This window comes from Rhinichthys klamathensis, unplaced genomic scaffold (assembly GCF_029890125.1).
Source record: "Rhinichthys klamathensis goyatoka isolate OS25496 unplaced genomic scaffold, OSU_Roscu_1.1 h1tg000685l_1, whole genome shotgun sequence".
NCBI lineage: Eukaryota > Metazoa > Chordata > Actinopteri > Cypriniformes > Leuciscidae > Rhinichthys > Rhinichthys klamathensis.
The window spans coordinates 300,580-316,822 of record NW_026607114.1 but is presented as its reverse complement, the minus strand read 5'-3'; the positions used below and the strand labels follow the sequence as shown (position 1 = coordinate 316,822).

At 36.1% G+C, this 16,243-nt stretch overlaps 1 protein-coding gene across 1 annotated transcript; it reads right to left on the bottom strand.

Moving 5' to 3' along the window:
• Positions 1-4,730: 4,730 nt before the first annotated feature.
• Positions 4,731-9,137, bottom strand: ptger4a (prostaglandin E receptor 4 (subtype EP4) a). The gene is made up of 2 exons (XM_056241945.1): positions 8,220-9,137; positions 4,731-5,165 (listed from the first exon to the last, which is right to left on the bottom strand). The coding sequence occupies exons 1-2, from the start codon at positions 9,009-9,011 to the stop codon at positions 4,731-4,733; spliced, it is 1,227 nt and encodes a 408-aa protein (XP_056097920.1). The 5' UTR covers positions 9,012-9,137.
• Between the last annotated feature and the right edge of the window lie 7,106 nt (positions 9,138-16,243).

The following is a 16,243-nucleotide window of genomic DNA, read 5'->3' as shown; positions in this document are numbered from 1 at the left end:
TATAACATGAACCATGAGCAATACATGTGCTACAGTTTTTATTAATCTTTGTTAATGTTAGTTAATAAAAATACAGCTGTTCATTGTTTGTTCATGTTAGTTCACAGTGCATTAACTAATGGTAACAAATACAACCTTTGATTTTGATCATGTATTAGTAAATGTTGAAATTACAGGTGAAACTCGAAAAATTAGAATATGGTGCAAAAGTTCATTTATTTCAGTAATTCAACTTAAAAGGTGAAACTAATATATTATATAGACTCATTACATGCAAAGTGAGATATTTCAAGCCTTTATTTGTTATAATTGTGATGATTATGGCTTACAGATATGAAAACCTTTTCACAAGACTTTGGGGTTTTCATGTAAGCCATAATCATCACAATTATAACAAATAAAGGCTTGAAATATCTCACTTTGCATGTAATGAGTCTATATAATATATTAGTTTCACCTTTTAAGTTGAATTACTGAAATAAATGAACTTTTGCAGTATATTCTAATTTTTCGAGTTTCACCTGTATATTAACCAAGATTAATAAATGCTGTAGAAGTATTGTTCATTCTTAGTTCTTGTTAACTAATGAACCTTATTGTAAAGTGTTGCACATCTAACAATATTCAAAAATATTTTATTTTAGCTAGTTGCCAAGCCCCTTTTCTAATTTAAGTTTAATAAGCTGAAAATAACTAAACTGAAAAAAAACTAAATGGACATATTTTAAAAAAACAACTCAACAAAATTACTGAAATTAAAGTGAAAACAGAAAAAATTAAATAATTGAAAATATTATTAAATGCCATAATTACACTAAAACAAGACTCAAACGTAGACACTTAAACTTTACTAACACTACAATTTTTCAAAAACATTTATATATTTTTATATTTAAATAAACTGATAAAAAGTTATTTTATTTTACTTAAAGGCCACATTTCTAATTTATGTTTAGTTTAGAACAGAAGCTAAAAATAAAAAAATACGAAAACTTTTAAAACACACACAGACACACAGACAGATACACAGACACAGACACACACACACACACACACACACACACACACACACACACACACACACACACACACACACACACACGCACACACACACACACACAACACCAACAACAACAACATTACTAAACATTAAACTAATAATAATATGAAAACAGACAATATAAAAACTAATTAAAAATATTAATAAATACAGTAATACTATATTGATGGTACGAAATAATACTCAAACTCAGACTAGCTTTGCTTATTTACACAACAATAAGAAAATTAACAAAATGGAAATGAAGAGCTGAAGTATAAGAGGAATGCGAATATGAAGAAAGAAAGAGTTTCTCAGTTTATGAACGAGTGAAGCACATTCAAATAAAGATATAAAGCAGAAAACCTTTAAAAAAAACTTTTTAAAGCAGAAAGTTTTAATTATTTAATGTATTCTAGCAATGGTGGTTTGCGGCCAGATGATGGAGACACTCGTACAGGTAACACTGGCAAAGCTCAAGATAGTGTGTTTAGACTTCCATATCTTACAAACTATTAATCTGAGGCGCATAACTGTGGCGTTGGTCCTCCGGCTTGTTCTGTAACATGTGAAACTAAAGAAAAGATCCTCAAATTAATGATGAACAACAGCATCCGTTGCTCTTGATCAGAACAACTTCTCCCATTTACACTCATGATTATTTACTATAATAATCCATCAGGATAATATTATAAACAGAGACTCTTTATAATCTAAAGAGACTTTAATATCAAACACAGAGTATCAGAATCATTATAAGGATAAACTTCACCAGCAGGACGACTTTATAAAGGTGTAAAACAGAAAACATTTGAATCATTTGCTTATTTATTTATTCATGAAATGTTGTAGATGTTCTGAATACTAATTATGCTGACACGCTTAAAGGAATAAAAACAACATCTAATGATTAGGTCTGACTTCAATTCATTTCAACATTATATTTTTATAGTTCAATTGCATCAAAAACTTGACCAGCAGTCAAAATATGAACATCAACCAGAACACAGACAAATCATTATTATAATTTTTTTTAAATACTTATATGGTAAGTAAAGGTCGGCTATGTAATCTATGAACCCTAAAAAACAAAACTGCATGCATTTCTGTGGAAGAACATTGTTTTAGTTGTGCTTCGGCTCTGCGGATGAATATGGTTCTTTCTCATAACTAAAGAGAGATATTATTATTATCCTGCTGCTCATAAAACATTCACTATAGGTTTAAGAGATATAACCAGTTTCTCAAGAAGACTTTACTGTATCTTTACACATTAATAAACTCCAGCACAACAACCATGATGAACTCTGATATAGAGCTATATGAGTTTATCTGTTCAAGAAAAGGGTACAAAAACACGCTTTGGAAGAATTGATTGATTACCACTCATCATTTACATTCTTTTAAATCTTGAACAAAAAATGACATGGTGCAACTTTAAAAGGAAAAAGTACCATTTATCAAATCTAACCAAATATATGTTAATTATGGTTATTGTTTTTTCTTTACTTTCTGATTTGTGATCAGTTCACCAACAGGAATGGACTAAACTCTTGAAAATAAAGGCTCTTTATCGGCATCATGAAAACCCCTCATGTAATCAATACTGTATCTATTCTAATGAACACAGGAGAGCCGGACAGAGCAGCGGTCATATTTGTTTTGGTCTGTGTGATTGTAAACAAAGATTAAGTATAATTAGCAAACATTTCATGGGAACAGTTTCATCTCACGGGTTATGAAGCCTGTAAACGACATCCGTATCCTGAGTGTAAAGAATGTTTATTAAAGGATCAGAAGGACACGGAGGTTGGAGGATTCCTGGCCTGAAGCTCTGGGTGTGTGTGTGTGTGTGTGTGTGTGTGTGTGTGTGTGTGTCAGGCGTCTGCTGATTCTCACACTGAACTCAATCACGTTCGATTAGAAGTCTTCTCTGTTATCTAATAGTCTGAGTGGGAAAAAAGCCTGTCGTGAACAAACATCATCACCAGAAACAACAAATCACAGCAGATTTACCAATCAAACCTCGCAGCTTTCTCAGAGGAATCTTTTCATTCACTGATGATTCTGTGATTTTTTTTTTTTGAACAAAATATTTCATTATACATCAAGTCTGCTTCTATTTCCCCCAGATATTTCTGGAAGGATTGTCACAGGGAAAACGTTCGAGAACTTTCTGGCAAGATTCTCTCAAAGTCAATAGGAAATTATCTGAAACATTTTTGTTGGACATTGGCCTAACATGTTTTAAATGTTACTACTAGTTTAAGAATGTTTAAATGACAATCAAAAGTAACATTCCTATTTGCTTCGGAATGTTACATTCAAAAGTAACATTCCGTTTAAATGTTACTATTTATTTCAGAATGTTCGAATGTTACATTCAAAAGCATTCCGTTAATGTTTGCAAACTGATAAAATGGAATGATTTCATTAGAATTTTTTTTTAAACGGTCGGTTTTGAATGTGTAGAGAGCACTGGGAGCGTTGGCACAGGTTATCTGGGATCTGTTTATGATCAGGTGATGAAGCGTCTCACACACCAGAACAAACCGCACACACAACGTATTTATTTATCTGCGGTTTGGGAAGCAGGACGCACCGAGAAACTGGAAAGGTTTTTATCAAAACATCTTATTTCCTGCAGGGCTCGACTTTTGCTGATCTTGATGTGACTGATTTGAACTCTTCTGGAAAAACAAACACATGGACTGTCCGAACCGATCAAAACAGTCCTTACACTCCTAAATAAAGGCTCTAGAAGAGGGGGTTTTGCACCAGTTTTCACGTTTTACAAAAACAGGTTGTTTATTGGCATCGATGGTTCCATGAAGAACCACATATAAGGTTCTTTACAGTGGAAAAATGTTTTTTTTTTTAAATACTTTTTAAATGTTCTTTATACAAAGAAAAAATGGTTCTGATCGCTGAAAGGTTCTTTGGGGAACCAAAAATGGTACTTCTACTGTATATACAGCGTCGCTGTAAAAAAGAAAAAAAAAGAAAACTTGTATTGTAAAGAACGTTAATAATCAGAAGAACCTGTTTTTCCACTATAAAGAACCTTTAGTGCAACGGAAAGATTCCATGTTCCATGTTAGAGGTTCTTCTTGGAACCATCGATGCCTATAAATAACATTTATTATTAATTTTTTTTGGTTGCCCAAACCTTACAGTGAACGATTCAATATCAAGCATTGATCAATCTAAAAACTTTTATTTTTCACTATAAACACCTTTTATGGAATGGAAATGTTCAATGGAACATCAATCCCGATAAATAACTTTTATTTTTAAGAGCATAAAGACTTAAAAAGTAACTTTATAGCTGATAAACTGATGGTTTGCTCAAATAAATACATAATCAGATTCAGTGAAATGGATGTTAGAGGTTCGACGCCAATAAAGAACCTTTATTTTTAAGAGTGCAAGAAAAAAAAATGTGGTTCCCCAAACCTTACAGTGAACGATTCAATATCAAGCATTGATAAATCTAAAGAACCTTTTATTTTCCACTATAAACACCTTTTATGGAATGGATCATGGATGTTAAAGGTTCTTCATGGAACCAATAAAGAACCAATAAACAACTTTATAGCTGATAAACAGATGATTCGCTCAAATAAATAAATAATCAGTGAAATGGAGGTTAAAGCGTCGCTGTTTTAGATTCTCTTGACGCTCTTCAGAGTTAAATGCTCTTCTCCTGGAGAGTCTCGTTGGTTATAGTCATCTGTAAGCTCGGCTCTTTTGAGCGACTGTCTAAACTGCTGCGATCGGAGGATTGAGAAGCCGCTTCAGACAGACAGAGGTTTGATTGACAGGTGTCAGGGGCTTCAGCGAGCTCTTCGAGTCCTCCAGACACAGCAAACGGAGAGTCTCTGGAGACTGAGGACACGTGCGCTCCGTCCAGTCCCTGTCCCCGCCGTCTCTGAGCCTCAAGCCTGCAGAAGAGGCACTCGATGTTCTCGATGAGCTTGGAGAGCACGGCTTTACGCAGGAGGATATAGATCCAGGGATCCAGGATGGGATTGGTGGAGGCGAAGCGGATCGCCAGCAGATCTGGGTTTCGATCCAGCCTTTTCTCCACTGGCGTCTTGTAAAGCTGGTTGAGAAACACCTGGACCTAAAAAAAAAAAAGTGACACTACATTTTCAGTATGCATTTGACAAACATTATTAAAACATTTTGCATGTGAATATGTGCAGTGGGGCAGTTATGATATCAGTAAATGTGATCATCAATTAAATTCTTACAAATGTGCAATTAAACCGTTCTTTACTATAAACATTAAATGTTCATAAGTTTGGGAGATTTTTTTTTTTTATAATGACATTAATTTTGTCCATTTTTACCGAAATGCTTCAAGGAATAAAACATCATGATTAGAAGTAGCATTAAAAGGTTTTGTTTTCAATATTGTATTTTTATAATTTCATTGCATCAAAAGAAAATATGAACATCAATCTGAACACAGACACATTAGAGGAGATCTTGTTAACTTTAGTATTGTAAGTATCATTTATCAATTCTAACAAAATATATACTATTATGGTTCTGTTTTCTTTACTTTGGGATTTGTGATCATTTCAAATGCCACCAACAAGAATTACTAAAGAAACGAAATACTGATCTTGACGAAACACTTTAATATATATATATATATATATATACACTCACCGGCCACTTTATTAGGTACACCTGTCCAACTGCTCGTTAACACTTAATTTCTAAGCAGCCAATCACATGGCGGCAACTACGTGCATTTAGGCATGTAGACATGGTCAAGACAATCTCCTGCAGTTCAAACCGAGCATCAGTATGGGGAAGAAAGGTGATTTGAGTGACTTTGAACGTGGCATGATTGTTGGTGCCAGAAGGGCTGGTCTGAGTATTTCAGAAACTGCTAATCTACTGGGATTTTCACGCACAACCATCTCTAGGGTTTACAGAGAATGGTCCGAAAAAGAAAAAACATCCAGTGAGCGGCAGTTCTGTGGGCGGAAATGCCTTGTTGATGCCAGAGGTCAGAGGAGAATGGCCAGACTGGTTCGAGCTGATAGAAGGGCAACAGTGACTGAAATAACCACTCGTTACAACCGAGGTATGCAGCAAAGCATTTGTGAAGCCACAACACGCACAACCTTGAGGCGGATGGGCTACAACAGCAGAAGACTCCACCGGGTACCACTCATCTCCACTACAAATAGGAAAAAGAGGCTACAATTTGCAAGAGCTCACCAAAATTGAACAGTTGAAGACTGGAAAAATGTTGCCTGGTCTGATGAGTCTCGATTTCTGTTGAGACATTCAGATGGTAGAGTCAGAATTTGGCGTAAACAGAATGAGAACATGGAACCATCATGCCTTGTTACCACTGTGCAGGCTGGTGGTGGTGGTGTAATGGTGTGGGGGATGTTTTCCTGGCACACTTTAGGCCCCTTAGTGCCAATTGGGCATCGTTTAAATGCCACGGCCTACCTGAGCATTGTTTCTGACCATGTCCATCCCTTTATGGCCACCATGTACCCATCCTCTGATGGCTACTTCCACCATGTCACAAAGTTCTAATCATTTCAAATTGGTTTCTTGAACATGACAATGAGTTCACTGTACTAAAATGGCCTCCACAGTCACCAGATCTCAACCCAATAGAGCATCTTTGGGATGTGGTGGAACGGGAGATTCGCATCATGGATGTGCAGCCGACAAATCTGCGGCAACTGTGTGATGCCATCATGTCAATATGGACCAAACTCCCTGAGGAATGCTTCCAGCACCTTGTTGAATCTATGCCACGAAGAATTGAGGCAGTTCTGAAGGCAAAAGGGGGTCCAACCCGTTACTAGCATGGGGTACCTAATAAAGTGGCCGGTGAGTGTATATATATATATATATATATATATATATATATATATATATGCAGATACCATAGAAGAAACAACCTTTCAGTCATCAGTTCTTAAAATAACCATTTAGTGTGAAGAATATTTTATAATCTAAAGGAGAAAAAAAGGCTCCATGGACCATGTTAAATGTGAAACCTTTATTTTTAAGAATGCATGGTTTCATGAAAAAACCTATAACATCTTTATGGAGGAAAAGGGTTATTTAGATTTTTTAAATGTTCTTCACACTTTAAAAATGGTTCTTTTAAGAACTGTTCACTGAAAGATTCTTTAGGGAACCAAAATGGTTCCTCTTTTGCATCTGTGGAACCCCTGTTTTAGAACCTTTATTTTACTGTATTTTAATATAGTTGAGATGACACCGTGACCCAAGACTATTTCAGCATATTTATACTCCTTTAAGACTTTATCATCATCCTCTGAGATTCATTCTAATCTGAAGCACAATGCAACAAAAAAAAAAAAAAACACACACACAAAGAAATGAAGGAAAATCACGACGCAGATCGTGAGAACGTTCTTGTTTTGTCGATAACACAGTCAAATCTGAGACTGACCGCAGAATTGGAGTGATTAAGTTTACAAGTCAATTTATTCTCCTAACCCGAACCCTAACACCTAACCATAACCTAACAGACTACTGCAGTCTATGAGAGTTAGTTGACATGTACAGTAGTTGCAAAGATACTTACAGTAGCCTAAGTAGAATGTCTAAAGTGGACTATCGAAATAAAGTGGAAACCTGGGCCAATTTTATTTCTCGTGCCATTTATACGCCAAAAAATAATTTTGCGTGCAAATGATACGCACTGTAAACCACTGTCGGATTAGGGGTGAGGAGTGCGTGCGTATTACACGCCATAAAGTGTGTATCATATGCACGCAAAAACAATTTTTGGCGTATAAATGGCACGAGAAATAGAATTCGACGCACTTTTTTCATGAGATCGGACTGGATCCATTCTAATCTGTAGCACAATACAGAAAAATGACACTGAAGGAAAATCAGATCGTGAGAAAGTTCTTGTTTTGAACCAATATTGTATTTCAAAATATTTATATTGTGAGATGACACCGTGACCCGAGACTATTTCAGCATATTCCTTTAAGACTTTATCATCATCATCCTCTGTGATTCATTCTAAATCGCACAATGCAGTGGAAAATCACGACGCAGATCGTGAGAAAGTTTTTGTTTTGCCGATAAGATGGGCATATCTGAGACAGAATTGGAGAGATAAAGCGGGACACAAAGCGTTCCGAGAGCTTACAACGAGCGGGATGGAGCAAATGAGCACGACAGCAGATGTTGCGATGAGGAGAATCACCATCTGGATCTCCGCGCCTGCCAGGCGGCCGAAGCTGCGGGTCCTGCCGGGGTCAGACGCTCGGAACGGGTCAGTGCCGAGAGACGTGCGCCGCACGAAGCTCCGGTGCATCTGGATGAGCGCGCCGCACACCAACACGTTACAGATCACCGTGACCAGGATCAGGAGCGAGCTGAAGCCAGCATACATGTAGGAGAACGCGGCATGCGTGCTGACATTGGTCCTCCAGTCGATAAAGCACCAGGTTTGAGGATACTGCATCTTAACCTCTCCGAAACCCGCGCTCGGGAGCGCGCAGAACATGATGTTTGATGCGTAAATGGCGAGAAGCGTCACTCCGGCGAGTTTCTTATCCGCGTAATCGTTGTAGAAATACGCGTGGTTGATAGCGATGTATCTCTCGATGGACATGGCGCAGATTATGCTCAACCCTGCCAGGGAGAAAAATAGCAAAACGAATCCGAAGTACTGGCACAGCGGGTCTCCATCAGGCCACGCGCCCTTCACATATGTAGCGATGGTCACTGGACTGGCGAGGATTGTTCCTAGAAGATCCGTGACCGCTAGACCGCAGACCAGTGTGTAGAACGTGCTCTCCTTCTGCTCTCTTCTGGATTTGCAGAGCACGATGATGGCGATTATGTTACTGATGACCCCGAATATGAACATGATGGCGGGAATGGTGGGAATCCTGGGCTCGATCCCGCGCGCCGCGGTGCTGTTCTGCGCGTCCATGTTCGGCTGGGATCCAAATATTAGAAGTAAAAATTAAACATTTAGATGTAATTCAACCTGGGTTCTGCTAAACTCTCAGCGCTTCTCTCGCTCTCATTTTCCAGGAGTTGCAAGTCCTGGTGTGGAGGGAATAAAGTCATGAGTGACTGAACCGCCCATCACACACACACACACACACACACACACACACACACACACACACACACACACACACACACACACACACACACACACACACACACACACACACACACACACACACACACACACACACACACACACACACACACACACACACACACACACACACACACACACACACATATAACGGGACGCCCTTACCAAAACAACCAGCGCGTCCCGTACAATATACTATAGAATCACAACCATTCATATCTGCTCTAAACAAAGAGCTCATTTCCTTAATGGGAAAAAAATATTGTCTTGCTTAGTTGGGGTTTAAAGACAATATTATTGATCTGACTGCACTGACACTACACTCTAAAAACACAACCAAATTTGGGTTGTTTTCAACCCAAGGGCTGGGTATACAGGACAGAACACGTGTTGGATTGATTTTACCCAGCAAATTGGGTCGTTTATTTAACCCAGCATAATGGTTGATTCATTTGTAGCTCTTTTTTGTTTTACTTCATACATAAATTTTACATATTAACTTAAATCCTCTAAACTTGTATAAAAAAAGGTTCCACACAACCACTGGTTTGCATGATAATTCCTTTATTTTTTTAATCATATTTCACAGTATAGCATATTTTATATAGTTTTGAATATTGCATTACATTAAGCTCGGACAAATTAAACATTAGAAGTACACAAAAACTACCTAAACATTGGGTTGTTACGTCTGACCCATGAGCTGGGTAACATAAACACTACCCAAACACTGAGAAAACAACCCAGGATTTGGGTAGAAAAAAAACCCCAAGATTTTTTAGTGTATCAGATGAGAACAAAACTTGAGCTGAATTGTTGGGACAAACTTTTATGTTAGCGTGATAAAGGCTCGCCTGAAACAAAGTTTTAAAGTTTATAAGCTTCATAGCCTGTCTTAGCATGTGTCTAACATTATTTTATGTTTTGCGTTTGTTACATTTGAATACATTGCTAGCATGAATTAGTATGTTTCTATAGCATGTTTGACACATTGCTAACATAACATCGCTTGTTATAACGTTTTAACACATTTGTTAACATGAATTAAGTCAACACTTTAAGTCTCCCTGTAGTCAATCATTTGATCTCTTGAAACTCATCTTTGAACACCAAAATTACATATTTAAACGTTTTTTCCTTAAAAAAAACTTTGTCTTAAAAAAGACACCCTTGCCTCATTTTGTATGCGCAGTTCTGTGAATATGCAAATGAGCCCCGTGAAATCCGGCTTTTAATGTTGTTTATGTCTATGTGGTGTTTTTAATCCGCTTTAAGACAAACCATGTGTAAGTTCATAAGTCGACAGCATTGCTGAGTATTTCCTGCAGAAAAATATCTGAAAAATATTCTATAAAAATATTCTATAAAAATATTCTATAAAACTGCAGTGAACCAAAGACAGTCTCAAAAACACGGTTTGAAATCGCTGGTGTTTCTGACGTCACAAACGACCTTGTAACCAATCAGATCAACGTGTGATCGTCAACCAGTGGATCTCTGAGCTGAGGGAGTGAGTGGAGGCGGGGCTCATTTGCATATTCATAGAACCGCGCATACTAAATGAGGCGAGCGTGTCGAGTTGAATGTCATTTTGGTGATCAAAGATGATTTTTAAGGGATAAATGTGGCCATAATGTTTTTTCAGACGCTGAAGTGGCATTCAGGTATATTTTACACAGATTGTTTAATGCAGCTCAGAGGTGCATGGAAATGAATGAAAAATTAAATGATACTCTAAATATGAAAGGCAAATCACTGTCTTAATGAGTGAGTCATTGAATCATTCATTCAGGAACGAAGCGTGTGGCGTCTTAATGAATGATTCACTGAATCAATGACTCACTCGAGTCGTTAAAAACAGTGGATTCATTCAGTAATGAATCACCGCTGTGTTTCTCAGAGACGTGTTGCAGTTCTGCTCTGGCTTCGTTTAGGGCTACTTTTATTGGCAAAACTGGCAATATTGTGTCTAAAATGTATAAATTCAATATCACATTTGCAGTTGGCTTTAGTTTAGACTGAGATATTGAGTCAGACATCAGCAGCTGCCAATCTAAACAGTTTACTTCTGATCTAGACAATACTGAGCTCTCTTTTGTTTAAGGACCATCACTAATATTTAACTGATGTTATCACAAGTAGAGCAAACATGCTCAAATCCTGTTCTCCATCAGATATAAAGATCATATGAATCATAGATGCACTTACAGTATGATCTCAGGCTGCAACATTAGATTTGGACAATCATTGAAATTCCAAAGAATTCTGGGAATTCCCTGGAAGACTGTTTACAGTCTCCCATGAGTCAATCATTTTATTCTCTAAAACTAATCTTTGATCACCAAAATAACATATTTAAAAAAATGTCTTTGAAAAAATGTAACTCGACACCCTCGCCTCATTTAGAAAGCGCGGTTCTATGAATATGCAAATGAGCCCCGCCTCCACTCACTCCCTCAGCTCAGAGATCCACTGGTTGACGATCACACGTTGATCTGATTGGTTACAAGGTCGTTTGTGACGTCAGAAACACCAGCGATTTCAAACCGTGTTTTTGAGACTGTCTTTGGTTCACTGCAGTTTTAAGGAGGAAATACTCAGCAATGCTGTCGACTTATGAACTTACACATGGTGTGTCTTAAAGCGTATTAATAACACCACATAGACACATAAACAACATTAAACGCTGGATTTACACCACAGGGGGACTTTAAAAGTGTGTGTGGTAACACTTTACTTGAAGGGGTGTGCATAAGACTGACATGACACCTTCATAATCATGACACATCATGAATATGAAGGTTTAATGCATGTTTATGACAACTGTCATTAAGTGTCATTCGCTCAATTATGACAATTTTAATGCAAATATGACATTGTTTGAGATGTCTTTGTTATGACACCTTGACATTACCAACACAACCTGTCATAAAGACTGACAGGACACACATGTCATGAATATGAAGGAGGTTTTATGCATGTTTATGACAACTGTCATTAAGTGTCATTCGCTCAATTATGACATTTTTAATGCAAATTGTTTGAGATGTCTTTGTCATGACAACTTGACATTACCAAGACAACACAACCTGTCATAAATATGTCATAAACATGACATAGCAGATTAATTATCAAACTTAAGAAAGCACTTAGCTTTATGGGTTAACATTACATTAAACTGTCATGTGGTTAGTTTTCACATTGGCTGTCATGAGGCATTATAACTGTGTCATGAATATATTTCTTGACCTCGACTACAGTGGTACACATTGAATTTGTCATTACAATGTCATTTAATGACATTAAGTAGTTTCTTAACTACTGAAGCTAAGTAGTTTCTAAATTATTGATAATTTATCTGCTATGTCATGTTTATGACAGGTTGTGTTGTCTTGGTAATGTCAAGTTGTCATGACAAAGACATCTCAAACAATGTCATATTTGCATTAAAAATGTCATAATTGAGCGAATGACACTTAATGACAGTTGTCATAAACATGCATAAACCTCCTTCATATTCATGACATGTGTCATGTCATGATTATGAAGGTGTCATGACAGTCTTATGAACACCCCTTCAAGTAAAGTGTTACCCTTTTCTCATCAAACACAATGACTTTAAAAGATTGTTTGGGGGATCGATTAAATAATCGGCACGTCATGTAATTAATTACATTAAAAACTTTAAACACTTGAAAGCCCCAGTACAAATATATAAAAAGTTTTGTTCTCAAAAAAAAAAAAAAATGCTTAAAATAAGAAAAAAATATCTTCCAATTTGGTCAGAAAAAATAAACTTAATTCAAAGAGGAAACATGATTATTTTTCTGACACCATTGGCAGATATTTTTTTCCTGTTTTAAGCATTTTGATCACTATTTTATTAATCAACACTTAATATCTTCAGTCATTTTGCTTCTTCTCCAGTAAATGTATCTTGATTTAAGAATATTTAGATATTTGTGCTGGAAAACAAGACAGAAACACTGAGGAAGAACATATTTTTTTTCCAGTGTAAGGTTTATATATGGTAAATTTGACCAAAATATCGTCATTCATCTAAAATCGAATCAAAAATCACATGTAACTGAGAATTTAAAAGCTCTTAATTATAGAGTGGGTGTAATCCGCCTTGCCTTGTCCTGAATTATAATGTAACGAGTTGATGCAGATAGAAGAGGGAAAGCTTTAATCGGGATCCAAATGAGATTTGAGCTTCACATGATTAGAATCAGTCTCAGATTCATATCACTTTCAGAGGTTTGGGTTACGTGCCGGAACAGGCCAAATAAATCATTTTTACATGAAAAGCTAAACAGAGCAGAGGAAACACTCGCTTGATACGAGGAACCAATCAAATTAAAGCTCACTCTGTCCTCCATCTTAATGAAATTACTGGATAAAAAGGCCCAGAATACATTTGATTCATTTTGTACCTGTCAGTTAAGAGATGATACATGAGACCGCTTCCTATGGCGTATGGTTTATAATAAATCTGACACGCCATAGATTTCACAAATCAAATTAGGTGGAAAAATAACCTCCTGATTACCGCCCACTTCATCCACAAAATATGATTGACAACTTGCATATTTCGGCTAAATTATTAATTGTAACGGACACATTGGAGTCAGAAAAATAATCTTGTTTCCCTTTGAATTTAGATTATTTTTCTGACTCGATTGACAGATATTTGTTCTTGTTTTAACACAAACTTACTTCATTTTTTCAGATTTAATATTTTGCTTCTTCTCCAGTAAATTTTAGTTTGACTGTAAAAAAAAACAACGTAATGGTTTATAAATAATTTTTCAGTAAAGTGCTTTTCTTTGTAGAAAACAAGACAGAAACACAGAGGAATATTGTAATGTTTCGCAGGATCACAACATAATTCTGCAACATCATAGTGTGAGAAAAAGCTTCCTAAATCTATAAACACATATAAAGACAGATTGATATCACTCCCATTACATTGTGCATCTTGTTTTTAGAGTTTCCACCCATTACAGCTGCAGAATCTCAATAGAAAGATAGCAGAATTCCTGAAACAGCTTCAGATCTGTCCGATTCTGGCCCTTTTGTCCGAGTCTCCTGATAAAACACAGAACAGAATGTGTTTTGTCCGCTGGGATTGTGTGTGTGTTCGCAGGAAAGGGAACGACGTCGCCATCAAGAAACACTAAACATGAAGGTGCAGAATTACAGCAGAGGCGGCGGAGTGTGTGAGCTGGAAGAGGATCGATTACTGTGTGTGTAATACATGAGACAACACACACACACACACCTGAAGAATGAACTGACAGCTGAGACAAGAGAAAATAATAATCAGAATAATGTTGCTGAAATGAGTGTCTTCTGCTCTCCAAAATTGCATTTATGTCATAAGAAATACAGTTAAAAATGTGAAATATTATTCTAATGTAAATCAGCTGTTTTCTATGTGAATATACAGTAAAGTGTAATTTATTCCTGTGATTTTCAGCATCATTACTCCAGTCTTCAGTGTCACATGATCCTTCAGAAATCACTCTAATATGAGGATCTGATGCTCAAGAAACATTTATGATTATTATTATCAGTGTTGAAAACAGTTCATATCAAGTTCAGTTCATGCTGTGGAATCTGTGAACATTAACATTCAAAAGTTTGGGATAAGTAAGTAATAAATTAATACATTTATTCATCAAGGACGCATTAAATTGATCAAAAGTGACAGTAAAGACAAAATAATCTTTTTGGAATAAACGCTGTTCTTTTGGAAAAATAAAATGTATCAGATTCCACAGAAATATGAACATTGCTAATAATCATAAATGTGTCTTGAGCATCAGATCCTCATATTAGAGTGATTTCTGAAGGATCATGTGACACTGAAGACTGGAGTAATGATGCTGAAAATCACAGGAATAAATTACACTTTACTGTATATTCACATAGAAAACAGATGATTACATAATAATAATATTTCACTGTTTTTAAAGTGCAGGTGAAACTCGCAAAATTTGAATATGGTGCAAAAGTTAATTTATTTCAGTAATTCAACTTAAAAGGTGAAACTAATATATTATATAGACTCATTACATGCAAAGTGAGAGATTTCAAGCCTTTATTTGTTTTAATTTTTACAGCTTATGAAAACCCCAAATTCAAAATTAGAATATTGTGAAAAGGTTTTCATATCTGTAAGCCATAATCATCACAATTATAACAAATAAAGGCTTGAAATATCTCACTTTGCATGTAGAGTCTATATAATATATTAGTTTACAGTGGTGTGAATAAGTTATTACCCCCATGCTAAAGTTGCCTAAAAAGAGGAATAAAAAATCATCTTTTGGAAATTAATCTTAATGCCTTAATTAGAAAAATGAGGAAAAATCCAACCTTTAAGGACACCAATTTTCTTTGTGTATGAATAATGTATCATAAATAAATAAATGTTCTTCCTTAAAATACAGGGTCCATAAGTCAGGACACCCCTATGTTAAATTCCCATAGAGTCAGGCAGATTTTTATTTTTAAAGGCCAGTTATTTCATGGATCCAGGATAATATGCATCCTGATAAAGTTCCCTTGGCCTTTGGAATTAAAATATCCCACATCATCACATTCCCTTCACCATACCTAGAGATTGGCATGGTGTTATTTCAGTTAGCCTAATAGCTGGTTTGATTTGCATTGAAAGATGATCTTATGGAAAGTACCCCATGCCAATCTCTAGGTATGGTGAAGGGAATGTGATGATGTGGGTCTATTTTAATTCCAAAGGCCAAGGGAACTTTATCAGGATGCATATTATCCTGGATCCATGAAATAACTGGCCTTTAAAAATAAAAATCTGCCTAACTCTATGGGAATTTAACATAGGGGTGTCCTGACTTATGGACCCTGTATTTTAAGGAAGAACATTTATTTATTTATGATACATTATTCATACACAAAGAAAATTGGTGTCCTTAAAGGTTGGATTTTTCCTCATTTTTCTAATTAAGGCATTAAGATTAATTTCCAAAAGATGATTTTTTATTCCTCTTTTTAGGCAACTTTAGCATGGG